This window comes from Melanerpes formicivorus, unplaced genomic scaffold (genome assembly GCF_026170545.1).
Source record: "Melanerpes formicivorus ecotype bairdi unplaced genomic scaffold, bMelFor1.0.p_v2 SCAF_66, whole genome shotgun sequence".
Classification (NCBI taxonomy): Eukaryota; Metazoa; Chordata; class Aves; order Piciformes; family Picidae; genus Melanerpes; species Melanerpes formicivorus.
In genome coordinates, this window is record NW_027142418.1 from 1,261,830 (window position 1) to 1,283,613 (window position 21,784).

The 21,784-nt window shown below is 48.4% G+C and overlaps 1 protein-coding gene across 1 annotated transcript in view; it reads left to right on the plus strand.

The window, feature by feature from the left end:
* Positions 1-15,066, plus strand: part of WNT7A (Wnt family member 7A) — a 69,300-nt gene extending 54,234 nt beyond the window's left edge. Inside the window, 1 exon segment of the mRNA XM_068162687.1 lies at positions 13,616-15,066. Coding sequence (XP_068018788.1) covers positions 13,616-14,095 — 480 coding nt within the window. The 3' untranslated portion in view covers positions 14,096-15,066.
* The last annotated feature ends 6,718 nt before the right edge of the window (positions 15,067-21,784 follow it).

A 21,784-nucleotide genomic window follows, 5' to 3' on the forward strand; every position in this document is an offset into this window, starting at 1 on the left:
TGTGATGATTCCAGGTGCTAGGGGTTGGAAGGGGCCCCCAGATACCCTATTTCATTTCCCACAGCAGTGCCTGCAGATTGCAAACATCCTTGTGGCTTCACATGAGATGATCATTATTGGGTGGTGGGAGAAATGGAATTAAGCAAAAGCCTATGTGCTTTTAATGCTAAATGCAACTGTTCTTCAGGACTACCCATTATGAATGCTGCCCCTGACATTGATTTCCTGCTGCTTTTTTTGGTTCTCTCTGCTCCCAGCAGTGGTGATAAATTGATTTAGTACATGGCAAACCACGGAGGTTATCACAAGTGTAAGAAAAATATGCAGGAGAAAATATTTTTTGCTCTGCATTCCTCTCAGCTTTCCCTGGCCTTGCTCTCAGGCTTCTGTGTTCAGCTGCTGCGTTCTGCACTGAGGTATTCACTGAGTGAAGGGTGCTAGGCCTTCTGTTCTCTGGTTTAGACAAGGCAACAGAAGAGAAGAGCATCTCCTTCACCTTGGGGTGCTGGCAACAGTGCTGTGACCATGCAGAAACATCAGCTGATCCTCTTTTTCATTGCCCCTTTGATATTCCCTGGACAAAGAATCATAGAACAAACCAGGCTGGGAAAGCCCTCAGAGATCAATTCCAACCTATTACCTATCACCCAACAACTCCTGACAACTAAACCATGGCTCCAAGTGCCACATCCAATCCCCTCTTGAACACCTCCAGGGATGGGGACTCCACCACCTCCCTGGGCAGCACATTCCAATGGCCAATCTCTTTTGCTGGGAAGAGCTTCTTCCAGCCTAAACCTCGCCTGGCACAGCTTGAGACTGTGTCCTCTTGTTCTCGTGCTGGGTGCCTGGGAGAAGAGACCAACCCCCACTTGGTTACAACCTCCCTTCAGGGAGTTGTAGAGAGCAATGAGGTCTCCCCTGAGCCTCCTCTTCTCCAGGCTAAGCAACCCCAGCTCCCTCAGCCTCTCCTCACAGGGCTGTGCTCCAGACCCCTCCCCAGCTTTCTTGCCCTTCTCTGGACACCTTCCAGCAGCTCAACATCTTTCCTAACCTGAGGAGCCCAGAACTGGACACAGGACTCAAGGTGTGGCCTTACCAGTGCTGAGCACAGGGCACAATAACTTCTCTGCTCCTGCTGGCCACACTCTTCCTGATGCAGGCCAGGATGCCCTTGGCCTTCTTGGCCACCTGGGCACACTGCTGGCTCATGTTCAGCTGCTGTCACCCAGTACTCCCAGGTCCCTTTCTGCCTGGTTGCATTTAGGAAAGAATTGCTGCCTGTGCTCAACGTTTTTTTACAACCCAAGTAAAGGACAACAAATAGTCCTGGGTGGATGTTAGGAAAACCTTCTTTGCTGCAAGAGTGGCCAGGGATTGACACAGGCTGCCCAGGGAGGTGGTGGAAGCCTCATGCCTGGAGGTTTTTGCAGCCAGGCTGGATGTGGCTGTGAGCAACCTGCTGTAGTGTGAGGTGTCCCTGCCCATGGCAGGGGGTGTGGTGGGTTGGAACTGGATGATCCTTCAGGCCCCTTCCAACCTTAACAACTCTCTGATTCCATGACTCTGTGATGGGTGGGCCACTCAGTGGCTCTATGATCACACTCAAAGACTGAGGGTCAATGGCTCCATGTCTAAGTAGAGACAAGTGATGAGTGGTGATCCTCAGAAGTCAGTAGAGGGACAAAAGTAGGACCTGTTAGTACAGGTCCAGAGGAGGGCTGCAGAGTCTGGAGCACCTCTGCTATGAAGCCAGACTAAGACAGTTGGGGTTGTTCAGCCTGGAGAAGAAAAGGGTGCAGGGAGACCTCAGAGCAGCCTTCCAGCATTTGAAGGGGGCCTCCAAGAGAGCTGGAGGGGGAGTTTTGACAGCAAGCTGGAGTGGCAGGATGAGGAAGAGGCTGGATGTTAAGAAGAAACTCTTCCCCATGAGGGTGGTGAGGCACTGGAATAGATTCCCCAGAGGAGTCATTGAGGCTCCACTCTGGATGTGCTCCAAGCCAGGCTGGATGGGGCTCCAGCAGCCTCCTCTTGTAGGAGGTGTCTCTGCCTATGGCATGGGGGTTGGAAGCTGATGCTTTCTAAAGTCTCTTCCAATCCAGACTATTCCATGATGCTCTGATGCTGTCAGATCAGCCTTACCTAGGCACCCCCTGTCATTCTGATGCCTCATCTCACTCCAGACCTCACTGCCAGGTGCTCTAGGTGTGATTTGGTTCTCAGAGTTGTTAATTTGCTCAAAGGCTAAATGTGGCCTTGGCTTTATTGTATAAGCTTAGCACTGTTCTTACTCAAGGATTCCCTCTTCTAAAGCAAAACCTACATTTCTAATGCTACTCCTGAGGGCTGAGGAGCCTTAGCTCACCATTGTCTCCCATCTGCCACAAGGAGAAAGGGGCAGCTTTGCCTCTCTCCATTGGTCTCCCCAGCCCAAAGAAATCACACAATGGACTTCTGGGGATCATCCAGTCCAAAACTGCCTGCTCCAGCAGGGGCAGCCACAGCAGCTTGCCCAGGAGCACAATGTCCAGAGCAGGAGACTGGGCAGCCTGCTCCAGGCCTCCAGCACCCCCACACCATTTTGCTTCACATTCAGATGGCACCTCCTGGATTCCAGTTTGTGCCCATTGCTCCTTGTCCTGTCCCTGGGCACCACTGACAAGAGCCTGGCCCAATCCTCTTGCCCTGCACAGGTCCTTTAGCTCTTGCTGAGCATTGCTCAGATCCCCTCTGGGGCTGCTCTTCTCCAGGCTCAACAGCCCCAGGGCTCTCAGCCTTTGCTCCTCACAGAGCTGCTCCAGTTGTGACCACTGTCCAAGCCCTGCCACATTCTTCTCTGGAGTGAAAAATTCCCTTTTGTTTCGCCAAGGGCTGTGTTCTCTTTGACCTGTAGTAAAGGTATGTGTGCAGGCACTTGTAGGAGACAGGTATTTCCTGACCCAGGGGATCTGGTGTCAGACAAAATTAGGAAAGATTAGGCCTTGCTGGGATAGGAATCAGTGTCTGCTGCCTCACTAATTGCATCTGCCCCACAGACAGGAGCTTGAGGTATTCCTGATGTAGCAGTCAAGGGTCCTTGGAGTCAGGCACTGTGGTATGGGCAGTGTAGGGGTGGTGAGGAGGACTTAGCTGCTGTGGCAATCCTGCTGGTGAAGGCCATTGCACTGGAGCTGGGATGGCCACAGTATCTCATGCTGTATGTGTACAGAGGAGGACAACAAAGCTGGGGAAGGGTCTGGAGAACAGGGCTGGGGAGGTGCAGCTGAGGGAGCTGGGGGTGATTAGTGTGGAGAAGAGGAGGCTGAGGGGAGATCTCATTGATCTCTACAGGTGCCTGAAAGGAGGCTGGAGCCAGGTGAGGCTTGGTCTCTTCTCCCTAATATCAGGGAATAGAAGGAGAGGAAATGGCCTGAAGTTGTGCCAGGGGAGGGTCAGGTTGGTAAAATGTCTTTGCTGCAAGAGTGGTCAGGGATTGGCACAGGCTGCCCAGGGGGGTGCTGGAGTCCCCATCCCTGGAGCTGCTCAAGAAACCTGTGGCCATGGCTCCTGGGGACAGGGTTTGGTGTTGGTGGTGGGGTTGGGTTGCTGGTTGGAGTGGATGATCTGGGAGGGCTTTTCCAGTGGAAACAATCCTATGATCCTTCAGCACTGCTTTGTGCTGGGTGCTTCTGAGTCCAGGTGACCAACCCCAGGGCTGTGCAGCAGCTGAGTGGGCACATGAGTGAGTGGGTACATGAGTGGTGAGTGAGTGAGTGGGCACATGAGTGAGTGGGTACATGAGTGAGTGGGTGCATGAGTGAGTGAGTGGGCACATGAGTGAGTGGGTACATGAGTGAGTGGGTACATGAGTGAGTGAGTGGGCACATGAGTGAGTGGGTACATGAGTGAGTGGGTACATGAGTGAGTGAGTGGGCACATGAGTGAGTGGGCACATGAGTGAGTGAGTGGGTACATGAGTGAGTGGGCACATGAGTGAGTAGGTACATGAGTGAGTGGGCACATAAGTGAGTAGGTACATGAGTGAGTGGGTACATGAGTGAGTGGGCACATGATTGAGTAGGTACATGAGTGAGTGAGTGGGCACAGGAGTGAATGGGCACATGAGTGAGTGAGTGGGCACATGAGTGAGTGGGCACATGAGCCCTCTGAGTGGCCTAGAGATGCATTTGGAAAAGGAGTTGGATTTTGATGCTGGAAAGCCAGTGAGCTTCACAACACTGAGTTGGGTAAGAGAGACACCATGCTGAGAGCAGCCACTGCAGGAGGCTGAGTTGTGTTTCTCAGGGTGCCAGCCACACATCTGCCCTGACCCAAGCACCCACAGCACCCAGGAAGCCAGCACCACTGCAGGGCAGCAGCAGACCCCTAACAATTTCATTCCAGGCAGTACTTTCTTCTGGTTTCACTGGAAAGCAGGACAGTTGGCTCAGCCTGCCCCCAGCCAGGATGCCACTACTGGTGCCACCACTGCTAGCAGCCCCTGCAGCTCCTGAGCTCTCCAGAGCTACAACTTGCCAGCCTCCCATGACACATTCACTGCAAAACTCAAGGTGAAGCAAAAGAAAACCCAACCCAGCAACCAGAAGAGGTTCCTAATGTCAGTGCCCAGAGGTACTGTGCCTGGAGATAACATCAGCAGAGAGAGCCAGAGCAAGCTCTCCTCAAACTATTTCCCAGAGGCTAATGGCAAGGGGGAGAGAGAGAGAAACAAGTACTGACAGTTTGCTGTGGGAGCTCAAAGGGGAAATGGACAGAGCTAAAAGAGCTCCAGCTCTTTGCTCCTGTTTGGCCCAGCTCACAGCCTTTGCTGCTGCATGCAGATTTACTTTCCACAGCTGCCAGAGCTGGGTATACACAGGATCACAGATCAGAGGATGTTAGGGGTTGGAAGGGACCTGTGGAGAGCTTCCAGTCCAACCCCCTAGCCAGAGCAGGAGCAGAGAATCCAGCACAGGTCACACAGGAACACATCCAGACAGGGCTGCAAAGGCTCCACAGAAGGAGACTCCACAACCTCTCTGGGCAGCCTGCTCCAGGGCTCTGGGACCCTCACAGTCAAGAAGTTCTTCCTCATGTTGAGCTGGAACCTCCTGTGCTGGAGTTTCCATCCCTTGCCCCTTGTCCTATCCCAGGGCACAGTGAGCAGAGGCTGTCCCTGTCCCTTCCTTCCTGACCCCCAGTCCTCAGCTATTGATAGACATTGATCAGATCCCTCTCAGTCTTCTCCTCTCCAGACTAAACACCCCCAGGGCTCTCAGCCTCTCCTCCCCAGGCAGTGCTGCAGTCCCTTCAGCATCCTTGTAGCCCTCCCTTGGACTCTCTCCAGCAGATCCCTCTTGCTGGGTAAGAAGCAGAGGATCTGGGATTGAATTTTTGTGCCCTTCAGGCATTTGCATTTTAGAAAGAGTCAATCCATGACAGAGAGAAAGTTTTAATCTAATGTAGAAAGATACCTCCAGAACAATGGTTAACACCTTCAAGGGCACAGCTCCTGACCACCAAAGGTCAATAACACTTTCTGTTTCTGGCACAGACCAAAGTTTTGAAGGGGCAAAACACTTTTGGCTCGTGGAAACCAAGGGAAAGACCGAGGCCTCCTGCCCCTCCGGAAAGAATCCCCACTTCATTTGATTCCTTCTCTTTTCAGCTCTCCTCTGGCATTTATGAAGGCCCTGGTTTGTCAGAGGCTACTGCAGCAACGTAGCCATATTCATACACCACTGCACACACTTTAATGCACAACAAATAGCCCAAGCAGAGTGAATCTGGGAAAGGACAACCCCAGGTGTCAGTACAGGTTGAGGGCTGACCTGCTGGAGAGCAGTGAAGGGACCTGTGACCTCTCTTTTTTACTGAGAGCAGGAAAAAAGACCTGGGGGTCCTGGTGGATAGAAGGATGAACATGAGCCAGCAATGTGCTCTGGTGGCCAAGAAGGCCAAAGGCATCCTGGGGTGGATCAGAGAGCTGTGATTAGTCAGAGTGGTTCTCCTCCCCCTCTACTCTGCCCTGCTGAGGCCACATCTGGAATATTTTGTCCAGTTCTGAGCCCCTCAGGTCAAGAAGGACCTCAAGGAACTGTTTGAAAGAGTCCAGCACAGAGCCATAAAGATGATTAGGGGAGTGGAAGATCTTCCTCATGAGGAGAGCCTGAGGGAGCTGAGGGCTCTGTAGCTGGGAGAGGAGGAGCCTGAGGGTGAGCTCCTTGCTGTTGCTAAAGCTGTGCAGGGTGAGTGCCCAGAGGCTGGAGCCAGGCTCTGCTGGGGGATGCCCAATGCCAGCACAAGGGACAATGGTGGAAGCTGAGGCAGAGGAAGCTCCATGGAAACAGGAGGAAAGATTTTTTCCTCTGTGAGGGTGACAGAGCCCTGGCACAGGCTGCCCAGAGCAGGTATGGTCTTGCTCTTTGGAGATATTGAAACCCCACCTGGATGTGTTCCTGTGTGATCTGCTCTGGGTGACCCTGCTCTGGCAGGGGGGTTGGACTGGATGAGCTCTGGAGGTCCCTTCCAGCCCCTCACATTCTGTGACTGATTTTGTGAACCTCTCAAATCACCACTGCAGGCTTTTGCTGAGGACAGGCAGTTCAGGTTACAGTGGTGGCCTGGCTTCTACAGGCTGTGGAGTCAGTTCAGCTGTGGGTGAATCTGCAGAGCACCACTCTGCAAGACAGGAGCAGAACTAAGGAAAGGGTTGGTGAGCAAAAGGCAGAGAGGCTGGCTCCAAAATGGCAGAATAGGATGTCAAAGTTTAGTTGAAGAACAAAGTGGACCCAAGTCAGGCTGGGGTCCTGGGGTGATTGCAGCCTGGAGTGTTGGAAATGAAATTAGGCAAGTGCCCAGAGAAAGGGGAAGGGGAGCCAGGAAATGTTAGGAAGTGCTCACTAGAACCAAACTAAATCAAACAACATAACAACAAAAACCAAACCAAACCCACCACAAACCCAGCCCAAACCAAAGCCCCCAAACCCACAAGAGAACAATAGTTGTGGCACAGTGTTAAAAGGCAAAGCTCTTTCTCATCTCTCTGCCCATTGCCTCCAAGAATTTGTGTGGCCAGACTCTTGTCAGGGGTGCCCAGAGACAGGACAAGGAACAATGGGCACAAACTGGAACCCAGGAGGCTCCACCTGAGCAGGAGGAGAAACTTCTTTGGTGTGAAGGTGCTGGAGGCCTGGAGCAGGCTGCCCAGAGAGGTTGTGGAGTCTCCTTCCTTGGAGAGATTCCAACTCCACCTGGGCAAGCTGCTGTGGGTGCCCTGCTTTAGCAGAGGGGTTGGACTGGATGATCCCTGTACACTGCACTGGTTAGGCTGCACCTCGAGTCCTGTGTCCAGTTCTGGGCCCCTCAGGTTAGGAAGGAGGTTGACTTGCTGGAAAGTGTCCAGAGAAGGGCAACAAAGCTGGGGAGGGGTCTGCAGCACAGCCCTGTGAGGAGAGGCTGAGGGAGCTGGGGTTGTTTAGCCTGGAGAAGAGGAGGCTCAGGGGAGACCTTCTTGCTATCTACAACTCCCTGTAGGGAGGTTGTAGCCAGGTGGATGTTGGTCTCTTCTCCCAGGCAAGCAGCAGCAGAACAAGAGGACACAGTCTCAAGCTGCGCCAGGGGAGGTTTAGGTTGGAAGTGAGGAAGAAGTTCTATACAGAGAGAGTGATTGCCCATTGGGATGTGCTGCCCAGGGAGGTGGTGGAGTCGCCATCATTGGAGGTGTTCAGGAGGAGACTTGATGGGGTGCTTGGTGCCATGGGTTAGTTGTTTAGGTGGTGTTGGGTGGTAGGTGGGATGTGATGATCTCTGAGGTCTCTTCCAACCTGGTCTATTCTATTCTATTCTATTCTATTCTATTCTATTCTATTCTATTCTATTCTATTCTATTCTATTCTATTCTATTCTACTCTACTCTCCTCTACTCTGCTCTATCCCCAGAGGTCCCTTCCAACCCCCTACCATGCAGGGATTCTGGGAATCTGTGATTTTGGGTCTTCAGAGAAGGTCGCCTAGCACTTGGGCTCAACTAACACTGCTCAAACTTCTCATGCTCACACAAAAGCAGAGCCTTTCATCCCCAAGGCTCCTGCCCAGCCTCAGCTGAGGCCAGGCAGGCAGAAGCTCTCTCTGGTTGGCACTGTGTGCCCTGGAGCAGGAGGCCAACAGATGACACGAGGCCTCCTGGCCGCCGAGGCGCTCCAGTCGCTTGCTCAGCTCTTTCCAGGGGAATTGCTCAAGCCTGGCTGTAAATGGGAGGTTAATGAAACAACCCAGAAAGCAGTTTAGGCTCTTTAACTCCACTCCAGGAAAGAAGCCCTACCTGGAGAGCTGACACATGATGTGTTTGGCATGAACCTTTCGAGCCAGCTTGGTGGATGCTGCCAGCAGGCGAGCTCCAAATATTTGGTTGCATGTTCCAACACCATACCAGGATAAAAGGCCAGCCTCTGGAACACAGCAGGGGTTGAAGTAGGGCTGAGAAACGCAGCCCTGGCCAGTTTCACCTTGAGCAAAATAAATAAGAGAAGCTTTTGGGAAAAGGTACAAATGAGGCTCAAAGAATTTCTGTTATTTTCCCGGTTTCTGGGCCCTAACTCCTTCCCCATCTCCTCATCTATCTTCTGAGCATGAATGAGTGAGCAATGAAAGAGGAATGCAGTGGCTGAGAGAGAGAGATAACAAGATAATGCAAACTGTGAGCCAAAGCTTGGGCAGAGCTGCAAGCTGAGATGCAGATCTGAGCCTGGAAGTTTTTAGGGCAGTCCTTAGATCGTTTGCATGGAAAACTGATTTGCAAACGGGAGCAGAGAAGGTGACCTCACATCCGCTGAGCTCACAGCTGTCAGCATCTCAGCTCTGTGCTTTCTAGGATTTTAATCCTGCCTGCAGACCACACGTGCTGCCACTTCCCTCACAGACTGAAATAAAGCTGCAGCTGCTTTGATGCCTTCCAAATCCCTGGCTGTGCTGGGAAGGGGCAGAGGGAGAGTGAGGAGCAAAGAAAGAGCCACAAACCACCCTAAGGCTGAGCAAGGGCAATTTCTGTGCCTAAGCAACAGGAGAACAGCCTCAGGACCCAAAGGTGTGAGAGAAACCAGCTGCTAGGTGCAGGTTTTAAACTGCTTGGTTTAGGGCTGCCAAGAGCAGCAGCTTGCAGGTGTTGGTGCACTGCTGCTGACTGGATGACCTTTGGAGGTCCCTTCCAACCCAGACCATTCACTGACTCTGTGCTTCTGTTGCTTCTCCGACTCTGTGCTTCTGTGCTTCTCTGTGTTTCTCTGCCCCTCTGCTTCTCTGCCTCTGTGCCCCTCTGCTCCTCTGCCCCTCTGCTCCTCTGCCTCTGTGCCCCTCTGCTCCTCTGCGCTCCCCTGCTCCTCTGCTCCTCTGCCTCTGCGCTCCCCTGCTCCTCTGCCTCTGTGCTCCCGTGATGTGCTCTTCCTCCTTGCCACTTCCAGTCTATGCTGAGACAAACTGGAAGGTTTGAAGTCCCAGCACACACCTCTGGCCTTCCTAGAACTATAGAACGTTTGGGGGCTGGGAGGAACCTTTAAAGGTCATCAAGTCCAACCTCCCTGAAGTGAGCAGGGTCTTCAAGCTGGGCTTGGCTCCTTCAGGACAGGCTGCCAGGGCCATGTCAGTGTGGGCAGTTTTCCAAGCTCCCAAGCAGAAGAAAGTGCTGGTAACAAAGGGTTAATTCAGCTTTCCCTATCACTGACCTCCTTCCAGGCTGCCCAGGTTTGGAGCTGCAGGGATCAGCTGGGGTTTCTCAGGGGAAAAATGATGTGGCCACTCCCTGAACCCAGATAATCCCTCTGGCTGGGCTTGCACTGCTGCTATCTGCCAGGCTGGGCAGAATTTAATCATCAAAATTCTGATGGTTTCTTTGAACCACGGAGCAGTGGGAAATTAATTGCTGGAATTAAGTTTTCTAGCATTAACCCAGCGTGGCTGCTAGGTGAGGTCAGCTGCAGAGCTCAGGACAGAGAGCGGGGACTAAGCTGCTCTCTGGTCTCATTTGGATTGGTTAACAAGAGGGAGAGAAGATAGAAGGGTAAAGCATCCAGGGGTGTGAAGGACGAGGGGAGGATGAAGCTTGTTATCGTCCAAAGGAAGCAGTGTCGGCTCAGGCGTAAGCATGAGAGACCCCCACAAGGAGGAGAGGGAGGCAGGGTGGGGTGAGAGCTGGTGCTGGGGTGGTGGAGATGCTCTAACAGTTCTAAGGAGGCAGAAATTTATTACCAGGAATTGAAGAGAAAACATGAACCCAGTTCCTCAGCTTTACTGTTGCACTCTGTGCTCTGAGGGGAGACCTTCTCACCCTTGACAAACCCCTGAAAGGAGGTTGGAGCCAGGTGGGGCTTGGCCTCTTCTCCCCAATAACTAATGACAGGATGAGAGGAAATGGCCTCAAGTTGCACCAGGGCAGGTTTAGGTTGGGCATTAGAAGAAAATTCTTCCCTGAAAGGGTTATCAAAGCCTGGCACAGGCTGCCCAGGGAGGTGGTTGAATCCCCATCCCTGGAGGTGTTTCCAAGAGGCAGAGCTGTGGTGCTGGGGGCCATGGCTTAGCCCCAGCCTTGGTAGAGTTAGAGAATGGTTGGGCTGGATGAACTGAAAGTGCTTTGCCAAACCAAACACTCCTGTGATTCTGTGATTCTAAGACAGACCAAGTTTTCTTGCAGAGTAGCTTTTGTATGCTCTGTTATGCATGTGAGAGGAGACAGAATACTTCAGGCTCTCCAGGAAGTGTGAGGAACTTGGCTATGCTACACTAAAAGAATCCTTTGATTTCCAGTTTGGAGCACTGGCCTGCAACATTCAGAACAGCTGATGTCTGAGTGAGCAGCTGCTCTGCATTGTTTGTTAATGAGAGACCAACAGGAGGATCAGCACTGCCATGGGCAGGGACACCTCCCACCAGCCCACGATGCTCAAAGCCTCATCCAGCCTGGCCTTGAACACTCCCAGGCAGGGGACATCCACAGCCTGCCTGGGCAACCTGTTCCAGTGTCTGCCCACCCTCACTGGAAAGAATTTCTTCCTCATCTCCAGCCTCAATCTCCCCTCCTCAAGCTCCCCTCTCCTCCTGTCACTGTCCCAGCCCTTGACAAAAGTCCCTCCCCAGCTCTCTGGTAGCCCCCTTCAGGCACTGGAAGGCCACTCTAAGGTCTCCCTGGAGCCTTTTTTTTTTATCCGGACTGATTTTAAGGTTCTTGTTCCCTAGTTTGTTTTGATTGACTCCAAACACTCATGAAAATGCTGCCAGACTCAAGGATTGCAGGTAAAAGGTGCAAGTTATTTCCAGAAGCTTTGGGGCTGCTCACTCAGCTCCTGTAACTTCCAGCATGCCATGCTTTGATCTTGGAAATCTGATTTCTTCCTGAGTTTAGCAAATCCTCCTGTGTGCTGACCAAGCCTCCTCACTCTGTGCAAGCAGGCTGGATTTTGAGCTGCTGTGAATTGCTATTTCATTTGTGCATAGAATCACAGAATGCTTTGGGTTGGGAGGGAACTTAAAGCTCATCCAGTTCCAATCCCCTGCCATGGGCAGGGACACCTCCCACCAGCCCTGGTTGCTCAAACTCTCATCCAAGCTGGCCTTGAACACCTCCAGGGAGAGGGCAGCCACAGCCCCCCAGGGCAGCCTGTGCCAGTGTCTCCTCACCCTCACTGGAAAGAATTTCTTCCCAATTTCCATCTTATGTCATCTTCAGGTGTGAGAAGTGAAATGCAGTTTATTTTTGACACTCTCTTTAGGAAGATCAAGTGTTGGTACTGCTTGTTCTTCCCTTCCATAGCAGGGATTTTCTCTCAGTTCCTCATTTCATTGCCACATGCAAGCTGCAACAACAGGCAACCCCAAACACAGAACTAACCAGGTTGGAAAAGACCTCAGAGGTCATTGTGTCCAACCTCTCACCCAACACCATCTAATCAACTAAACCATGGCACCAAGTGCCTCATCCAAGCTCTTCCTAAACACCTCCAGTGATGGTTGAATCTCCATCCCTCAAGGAATATCAAAGAGGCAGACTTGTGATGCTGAGAGTCATGGCTGAGCCCCAGCCTTGGTAGAGTTAGAGAATGGTTGAGCTGGAAGAGCTTTTCCAAACAAAATCAATTCTATGATTCTACCTGCTCTTTGTAATGCTTGCTGTTAGCATGCACTGCCTGCTGGCTGGGGGCTTCTCTCCTTCATGGAGAGAATAAAATAGAATAGAGAATTAACCAGGTTGGAAAAGACCTCAGAGATCTTCAAGTCCAACCTATCACCCAACAGCATCTAATCAACTAAACCATGGCACCAAGTGCCTCATCCAGTCTTACACTTCCAGGGATAGTGACTCCACCATCACCCTGGGCAGCACATCCTAAGGGCCAGTCTCTCTGTCTGGGAAGAATTTCTTCCTAACATCCATCCTAAACCTCCCCTGGCACAGCTTGAGACTATGTCCTCTTGTTCTGCTGCTGCTTACCTGAGAGAAGAGACCAACCCCCACCTGGCTACAACCTCCTTTCAGGGAGTTGGAGAGAGCAAGAAGGTCTCCCCTGAGCCTCCTCTTCTCCAGGCTAAGCAACCCCAGCTCCCTCAGCCTCTCCTCACAGGGCTGTGCTCCAGACCCCTCCCCAGCTTTCTTGCCCTTCTCTGGACACCTTCCAGCATCTCAACATCTTTCTCAAATGGAGGGGCCCAGGACTGGACAAAGCACTGTATGGTTGTGTTGCAATTGGAAGGGAAGAAAAGCTGTGGTCATGGAGGGTCCCTAAAGTGAGACCTTTTGTCTGTGAGCTGTGAAATAAGCCAAGTTATTTCCCCTGCTTAACTCAAAGTGCAAATGGGGAACCAGCTTTGCAGGCAGAACTCAGCGGGCACTGATGAGCATTTGCTCCCTGGGGTGGTGGTGTCACCAGGCAAGCAAAACCCACAGCTTTGGTGGGGACATGGCCTGTGTCAGATGGCAACTCATGGTAGAGAGCAGACCCACCCGTGACTGCCACTCAGGGTAGGCTTTGAACCTCCAGCTTGTACCAGCAGATCCAGAGAGGTGATTCTGCCACTGTGCTCTGGTGAGACCTCACCTGGAGTATTCTGTACAGGTCTGGAGCCCTCAACACAGGAAGGACCTGGAGCTGATGGAGAGGGTCCAGAGGAGGCCATGAAAATGATCAGGGGGTTGGAGCAGCTCTGCTGTGAGGACAGGCTGAGGGAGCTGGGGGTGTTCAGCCTGGAGAAGGCTCCAGGGAGACCTAATAGCAGCCTGCCAGTACCTGAAGGGGGCTACAAGAAGGCTGTAGAGATCCTGTTTGCAAAGGCCTGCAGGGACAGGAGCAGGGGCAATGGCTTCAAACTAGAGCAGAACAGATCGAGATTGGATGTGAGGAACCAAGAGGGTGGTGGAACACTGGTACAGGCTGCCCAGGGAGATGGTTGGGGCTCCATGCCTCATTCAAGGTGAGTCTGGACAGGGCTCTGGACAACCTGATCTAGTTGGGGATGTCCCTGCTGACTGCAGAGTGGGTTGGACTGGATGAGCTTTGGAGGTCCCTTCCAACCCAGACCATTCTGTGACTCTGTGTCTCTGTGATTCTGTGACACTATGCTAACACATCCTTCCTCGTCCTTGCCACTGCAGATCCTGGAGGAGAACATGAAGCTGGAGTGCAAGTGCCACGGGGTGTCGGGCTCCTGCACCACTAAAACCTGCTGGACCACCCTGCCCAAGTTCCGGGAGCTGGGCTACATCCTGAAGGACAAATACAACGAGGCGGTGCAGGTGGAGCCGGTGCGCGCCAGCCGCAACAAGCGCCCCACCTTCCTCAAGATCAAGAAGCCTCTCTCCTACCGCAAGCCCATGGACACCGACCTGGTGTACATCGAAAAGTCCCCCAACTACTGCGAGGAGGACCCGGTGACGGGCAGCGTGGGCACGCAGGGCAGGATGTGCAACAAGACGGCGCAGCAGTCCCACGGCTGCGACCTGATGTGCTGCGGCCGCGGCTACAACACCCACCAGTACTCCCGGGTCTGGCAGTGCAACTGCAAGTTCCACTGGTGCTGCTATGTGAAGTGCAACACCTGCAGCGAGCGAACCGAGGTCTACACTTGCAAATGAGCCCCCGGGAGGTGGGGGCCGGGCAGGCTGGCACGGCCCCGGCCCCGCCGCGCGTTTGCACAAGCACTCGCCCAACCCATGCGGGAGCGTGGGGAGGACCTGCTCTGGCAAGGGGTCGTGCTGGTGCACGGAGCCTTCGCTTTCCTGCTCGCGTTCCGTGGGGGGTGTGAATGCGTATCTCAGACTCTTAGGAAAAGTTAGCTGAGAAACTAAACCAAACCAAACAAACCAACCCCCACCCCGAGCCGCCGGACGCGCAAAGCGGAGAGAAAAAGATTGTCCCGGCCAGGGGCGCCTCGGAAGCGAGGAGCTCTGACTGCCCTGTGGAGAGAGAGCAGCCGGAGAAAAGGCTCTGGGAAGAGGATGCTTGAGAACTTGGGTGTCTAAGGAGCAGGGAGGGGTAGGGGGAGAAAGCCTCGGAGAGAAGGGCCTGGCACAGGACTGGACGGACACTGCCCCAAGGAGAACTGCCGGCGGGGGCGTGGGGATGGCACAGACTGAGGCTTCTCCAGGGGTGAAAAAGCTTCTGTTGGTCCGTGCTCCTCTTTTCCCCTTCGTGCCGTTTGCTGCAGCCACTCGAACTGTCGAAGCAGACACTGCTTTTACCTGCCCTTTTTTTATTTTGTTTCGGTTATTTTGTGGTATTCCTTCGTTTGTTGTTGTTGTTGGTTGGTTGGTTGTTTTCCATGTGTGTGCGTGCTGCAGATTTTAGCACAGGGGGGGGACACTCCGGGGGGCATAATAATAGCAATATTTAACAATTTATTCAGATAAAACTAATATTAATTTATTTAATTAAAAAAAAAACAAACAAAGAACTCTACTGGCTTTTAAAAAAAAAATTCTTTTACATTTTTTTTCTTTCCCTTTTGTTATTTTTTTTTGGAAGTGGTGGGGAGGGGCGTGGCGAAACTCTTCTGCAATTAAAGTAGATAGTTGGTGGCCTTGGGGGAGTTGACTGTAGAGAGGGCCAGGAGAAAAATAGAGGGGAAAAACAAAAAGAAGAAAAGAAAAACAAAAAACAAAAAAAAAAAAGAGAGAGAAGAAAAGAAAAAAAAAAAGAGAAGGAAAGACTAAAAAGAAGAAAAGAAAAAAATAAGAAAAAATAATATAAAAAAGAAAAAAGAGGAAAAAAGAAGACAAGAAAAAAGAGAAGTAAAGACAAAAAAGAAGAAAATAAAAAAAAAAAGAAGAAAAAACAGAAAAAGGAGGGAAAAAAGACAAGAAAAAAGAGAAGTAAGGACAAAAAAGAAGAAAAGAAAAAAATAGAAGAAAAAGAATGGAAAAAAAAGAAAAAAAAGGAAAAAAAAAAGAAGAAAAGAAAAAAGAAAGTAAGAAAACAAAGAAGAAAAAAGAAAAAAGGGGGGAAAAGGAAAAAAAGTAAAAAGATAAGAAAAAAGGAAAAGAAAAAAAAGGAAAAAGAAGACAAAATAAAGAAAAGAAGAAAAAAAAAGGAAAAATAAGACAAAAATAAGAAAAGGAAAAAGAAGAAAAAAGAAAGAAAAAAAGAAAAAGAGGAAAAAAGAGAAAAAATATAGAAAAAAAAGAAAAAAGAGAAAAAAGAAAATAAAAAAGAAGAAAAGAAAAAAAAGAAAAATGGAAAAAGAAAAAAAGATAAAAAAGAAAAAAGAAGACAAGAAAAAAGGAAAATAAAAAAGAAAAAAGAAGAAAAAAAGAAAAAAAAAGAAGAAAAAAGGAAGAAAAAAGAAGAAAAGAAAAAAGAAAATAAGAAAATAAGAAAAAAGGGGGAAAAGAATAAAAGAAAACCAGAAAAAAGAAGGAAAGAAAAAAAGGGGGGAAAAAAAGAAAAATGAAGAAAATAAAAGAAACAAAAAAAAGAGAGGAAAAGAACCAGAAGAAGAACTGGAGCTGTATCTGTTGTTGTGAACTCAGGGGAGGTGTTTTCTGTCAGCAGGCTGCTCCGTTGTGCCCTGCTGGAGGTTTGAAGGCCAGCAGCTGGCATCTTTCTCTCTATGCCCAGGCACAAACCCAAGCTGCTGATTTTTGGGGGTTCTCTGTTGGTTGGTTGGTTTGCTCGTTGTCTCTCCCCTTTGCTGCTGCTGCTGCTGCTGCTAGTTGTCTGGAACAAAAAGTGGTGGGGGGGGGGGGGGAGATGGTGGTTACAAATCTTTATGGTTTTATTACCAGCTTTGGGGTGGTGTAGGAACATTAAAAAAATAGAATTAAAAACAAAATAGAAAGAAATGTTGATTTAAAAAAAATTATTGGGGAAAAAAGATAGAAAGAAATATTAATTTAAAAGGGAAAAAAAGGAAAAAAAATAGAAAGAAAAAGTAGTTTGGCAAATTTTAAAAATGAGAAAGAAAGGTTAGTAAAAAAAAATTAAAAGAAACATTAATTAGAAAAAAATTAGAAACATTAATTAAAACGTTTTAAAACAGGGAAAAAATTAAAAATAGAAATTAATATTAATTAAAAAATTAGAAAGACACATTAAGAAGTTTTAAAAAGTAGAAACAAAGATTAATTTTTAAAAATTAAAAATGGAAAGAAAGATTAATTAAAAACTTTAAAAATTAGAAAAAAGAAGTTAATTTAAAAAAAATAGAAACATTCATAAAAGTTTTAAAAAGTAGAAAGAAGAAAAAAGAAAGAAAAGGAAGAAAGAAAAAGAAAATAAAGAAAAGAACGAAAAAGAAGGAAAGAAAAAGAAGAAAAGGAAGAAAGAAAGAAAGAAAGAAAGAAAAGGAAGGAAATGAAAATAAAAGAAGAAAAGAAAGAAAGAAAAGGAAGGAAAGAAAAAGAAAAGAAGAAAAGAAAGAAAAGAAATAAAAGGAAGGAAAGAAAAAGAAAGAAAAGGAAGGAAAGAAAGAACAGGAAAGAAAGAAAAAGAAAAGAAGAAGGAAAATAAAAGAAAGAAAGGAAAGGAAAAAGAAAAGAAAGGAAGAAAGAAAGAAAGAAAGAAAGAAAGAAAGAAAGAAAGAAAGAAAGAAAGAAAGAAAGAAAGAAAGAAAGAAAGAAAGAAAGAAAGAAAGAAAGAAAGAAAGAAAGAAAAAAAAGAAAGAAAGAAAGAAAGAAAGAAAGAAAGAAAGAAAGAAAGAAAGAAAGAAAGAAAGAAAGAAAGAAAGAAAGAAAGAAAGAAAGAAAGGAGAAAAAGAAAAGAAAGAAAGAAAAGAGAAAAAGAAAAGGAAGAAAGAAACATTGATGAGAAAATCTAAAAAATTGAATGAAATATGAATAAACATTTTTAAAACGGTAAAAGAAACCAAAATAAAAACTAAAAATAAGAAAGATTAATAAAAAAAATTAAAAATTCGAAAGAAAGATTTAAAATATTAAGAAAGATGAATTTAAAAATGTTAAAAAAAAATAGAGAGGAAAATATATAAAAATAAAAAAATAAGAAATATTAATTTAAAAAAACGTAAAGAATTAGAAAGGAATAGAAATAAAAATAAAAGAAGGAAGAAAGTGATTAAAAAAAAACAATTAAAAAGTTAGAAAGGAATAGAAATAAAAATAAAAGAAGACAGAAACTGATTAAAAAATAAAAAGCAATTAAAAAGTTAGAAAGAAACCGAAATAAAAATAAAAGAAGAAAGAAACTGATTTAAAAAACTATTAAAAAGTTAGAAAGGAATAGAAATAAAAATAAAAGAAGAAAGAAAGATATTTAAAAAAGAAAAACAATTTAAATGTTAGAAAGAAACGGAAATAATAATAAAAGAAGACAGAAACTGATAAAAAAAAAAATAGAAAGAAACACTAATAAAAAATGAGAAATTAGAGAGAAAACTTGATTAAAATATTGGGAAAAAAAAAGCATGGAACATTACTTTAAAAAAAAAATAGAAAGAGCAATTAATAAATCAATTAAAATTAGAAAGAAGCGTTAATAAATCAATTAAAATTAGAAAGAAGCGTTGATATAAAACCGAACCAATAAACTCCTCTTTGGAACGTGGCTTAAATACAGAGGAAAAGAAGAGGAGACTCCCGCCAAACGTCCACCTTCTGGGACAGCAAAAGAGGAGAGAGCCTGGCCCGACCCCCAGCCCGGGATGAGAGAAGTATATTTTGTAAGAGACTATTTTTATATAAATGCTTTATTTATACCAGTTGTTCAACCTGGACTTTTTCTCCACGCAGGCCCCCCCCACCACCACCTCCCCCTTCCCCGCTGTTTATGGGAGGCAGGGTAATTAGGGGCGTGCGGAGGCCGGAGCCGCAAACTGCCTGCAGCCCGAAGGCTCTCTCCGGATGCAACCCCGCGGGCTCCGTGTGCGGAATCCGCAAAGCAAGAAGCGGGGCGGGGGAGGGGGGGGGGGGTGTGTGCTTGTGGCATCACTTGTGTCACACGGCTTGGATTCCCGCTCGGTGTTAACTGGACGCTCATTTATCCCATTCAAGGAAAAACAAAACAAAACACCAAAAGACACCACCACCCCCCCCACCCCCAAACCCAAGCAACCCCCTCGGGACGAGCTGCTTCCCACATGCGTCAGGCGCTAAGCGGAGCCGTCCTGAGCGGCAAATGTGCTGTGTGTACTGGCGCTTAAACCTCGGCATTGTGCTGCTGTCGAATCGCATTCTCGTCACTGCGAGGCTGCAGACTATGACTGTACAAACTGGCGTGACACACATCGGCTGATGCTCAGAGATAGGCTACAAAGCTGAGGACTTGTCCACCGCCTTTTTTTTGACTCTTTTTTTTCGTGGGGGGGAGTGGGGGTGGAGGGGCATTTACTTTATCCTTTCCCCTCCCACCCCTCAAAAGGACAGAGCTCAAAAATCCCAGAGGGATTGTATCTCAAGCCACAAGCCCTGTCAGGAGAGGCTGAGGGAGCTGGGGTTGCTTAGCCTGGAGAAGAGGAGGCTCAGGGGAGACCTTCTTGCTCTCTCCAACTCCCTGCAGGGAGGTTGTAGCCAGGTGGGGCTTGGTCTCTTCTCCCGGGCACCCAGCACCAGAACAAGAGGACACAGTCTCAAGCTGTGCCAGGGAAGGTTCAGACTGGATGTTAGGAAGAAGTTCCCAGATTGTCCCTTGGGATGTGCTGCCCAGGGAGGTGGTGGAGTCACCATCCCTGGAAGTGTAAGACTGGATGAGGCACTTGGTGCCATGGTTTAGTTGATTAGATGGTGCTGGGTGATAGGTTGAAATTGAAGATCTCTGAGGTCTTTTCCAACCTGATTAATTCTCTATTCTATTCTATTCTATTCTATTCTATTCTATTCTATTCTATTCTATTCTATTCTCTCCATGAAGGAGAGAAGCCCCCAGCCAGCAGGCAGTGCATACTAACAGCAAGCATTACAAAGAGCAGGTAGAATCATAGAATTGATTTTGTTTGGAAAAGCTCTTCCAGCTCAACCATTCTCTAACTCTACCAAGGCTGGGGCTCAGCCATGACTCTCAGCATCACAAGTCTGCCTCTTTGATATTCCTTGAAGGATGGAGATTCAACCACCTCTCTGGGCAGCCTGTGCCAGGCTTTGAGAAGCCTTTCAGTCAGGAAGTTTCTCTTAATCTCCACTCTGAATCCCTGTGTCTTTGAACACACATATCTCATGAGTGTGGTGCAGTGACTTTGCTAATCAAACCAGAAGGTGAAAGTAAGGAATCCCCTGAACCTGAGAGCAGCAGCAGTAAAGCTGTTGTGCAGCAGCACTTAGCATGGAGACCTCCCCAGGCCTTCTCTCTGACCTGCCCTCTGCAGCTCACATGCTCTGTGCTGCTGACAAGTATATGGATTTGTGAAACCAACCGAATGGAAAACTCCAAAGCATCAGAAGAAGCCTTTAGGGTTTTACAACTTCACCTCTGCACAGGAGAGTCCCAAAGCTCTGATAGCCTTCTTCAAACATGTGGAGTCCTTTTGGAGCCAGCTACATCTCTGCATCATTTTTGCCTTAATCACTTGGTTCTTTCTTTGTTTCCAAAGAAAGGATTCCCTTAATTCCTGTCCTTTCTGAAGCAAAACTCCCTCCTAAGATGGCAAAAAAAGATGAAGTTATCTGAGAGACTATAAAGAAGTGTCACAAAAGGCCTTGTAAAGCACCACCCTAACAACCTAACCTTGAAGAACCTGACAGAGAGTGGCATGGGGGTTCTCTACCTCACCTCTTGTACATGCATCATAGATTCACGGCATGGTTTGGCACTTGGATCGGCATCCTGGCCTGCATTAGGAAGAGTGTGGCCAGCAGAAGCAGGGAAGGCATTGTGCCTCTCTACTCTGCATTGGTTAGACCTCACCTTGAGTCTTGTGTCCAGTTCTGGGCCCCTCAGTTTAGGAAGGACATTGAGACACTTGAAGGTGTCCAGAGAAGGGCAACAAGGCTGGGGAGAGGCCTTGAGCACAGCCCTGTGAGGAGAGGCTGAGGGAGCTGGGGTTGTTTAGCCTGGAGAAGAGGAGGCTCAGGGGTGACCTCATTGCTCTCTACAACTACCTGAAAGGTGGTTGAAGCCAGGAAGGGGTTGGTCTCTTCTCCCAGGCAACCAGCACCAGAACAAGAGGACACAGTCTCAAGTTGTGCCAGGGGACCTTTAGGCTGGAGGTGAGGAGAAAGTTCTTCACCGAGAGAGTCATTCACCATTGGGATGTGCTGCCCAGGGAGGTGGTGGAGTCACCATCCCTGGCAGTGTTCAAGAGGGGATTGGATGTGGCACTTGGTGCCAGGGTCTAGTCATGAGGTCTTGGGTGACAGGTTGGACTCAATGATCTTTGAGGTCTCTTCCAACCTTTGTGATACTGTGATACTGTGATTTGCTGGCAGGGTTTAGCTGATGTTGTGGTGTTAGGTCTTAGCCTGGACTTGATGATCTCAGAGGTCTTTTCCAGCCTCAATAATTCTGTGATTCTGGGTTTAGGTTGGAAGGGAACTTAAAGATATCCAGTTCCAACCCCCTGCCATAGGCAGGGACACTTCTCACCAGCCCAGGTTGCTCAAGGCCTCATCCTGCCTGGCCTTGAACACTTGATGTAAGAACAGAAGCCTGTGCAGTAGCTGGCCTGAGCAAGCTGTACTTGACCAGACAGTGTCTGTGCAGAGCTGCCACTTACCACCATGAAGAAGTTTTATTGCTATCTGGACACCAGCAGAGGATACAAAGCTAAAATGGTTAACAGAATTTTGATTCAAGCTTAGTCATGAGGTCTGTGGTGATGGGTTGGACTCGATGATCCTCGAGGTCTCTTCCAACCTTAGTTATACTGTGATACTGTGATAAGAGTCATGTTTTAGGGACAACCAAGTTACTGCTTGTGGGTCTTCTAAACTCCACACATCAAGAATCATGGAATGATAGAATTGTCAGGGTTGGAAGGGACCTCAAGTTCCAACCCCCCTGCCATGGGCAGGGACACCTCACGCTACAGCAGGTTGCTCACAGCCACATCCAGCCTGGCTGCAAACACCTCCAGGCAGGAGGCTTCCACCACCTCCCTGGGCAACCTGTGCCAGTCTCTCACCACTCTCATGGGGAAGAACTTCCTCCTCACATCCAATCTCAATCTCCCCACTTCTAGTTTTGCTCCATTCCACCCCCAGTCCTATCACTATTCAACATCCTATAAAGTCCCTCCCCAGCTTTCTTGGAGCCCCCTTCAAATACTGCAAGGCCACAATTAGGTCTTCTGGGAGCCTTCTCCTCTCCAGACTGAACATCCCCAACTCCTTCAGTCTGTCCTCATAGCAGAGCAGCTCCAGCCCTCTGCTCATCCTCGT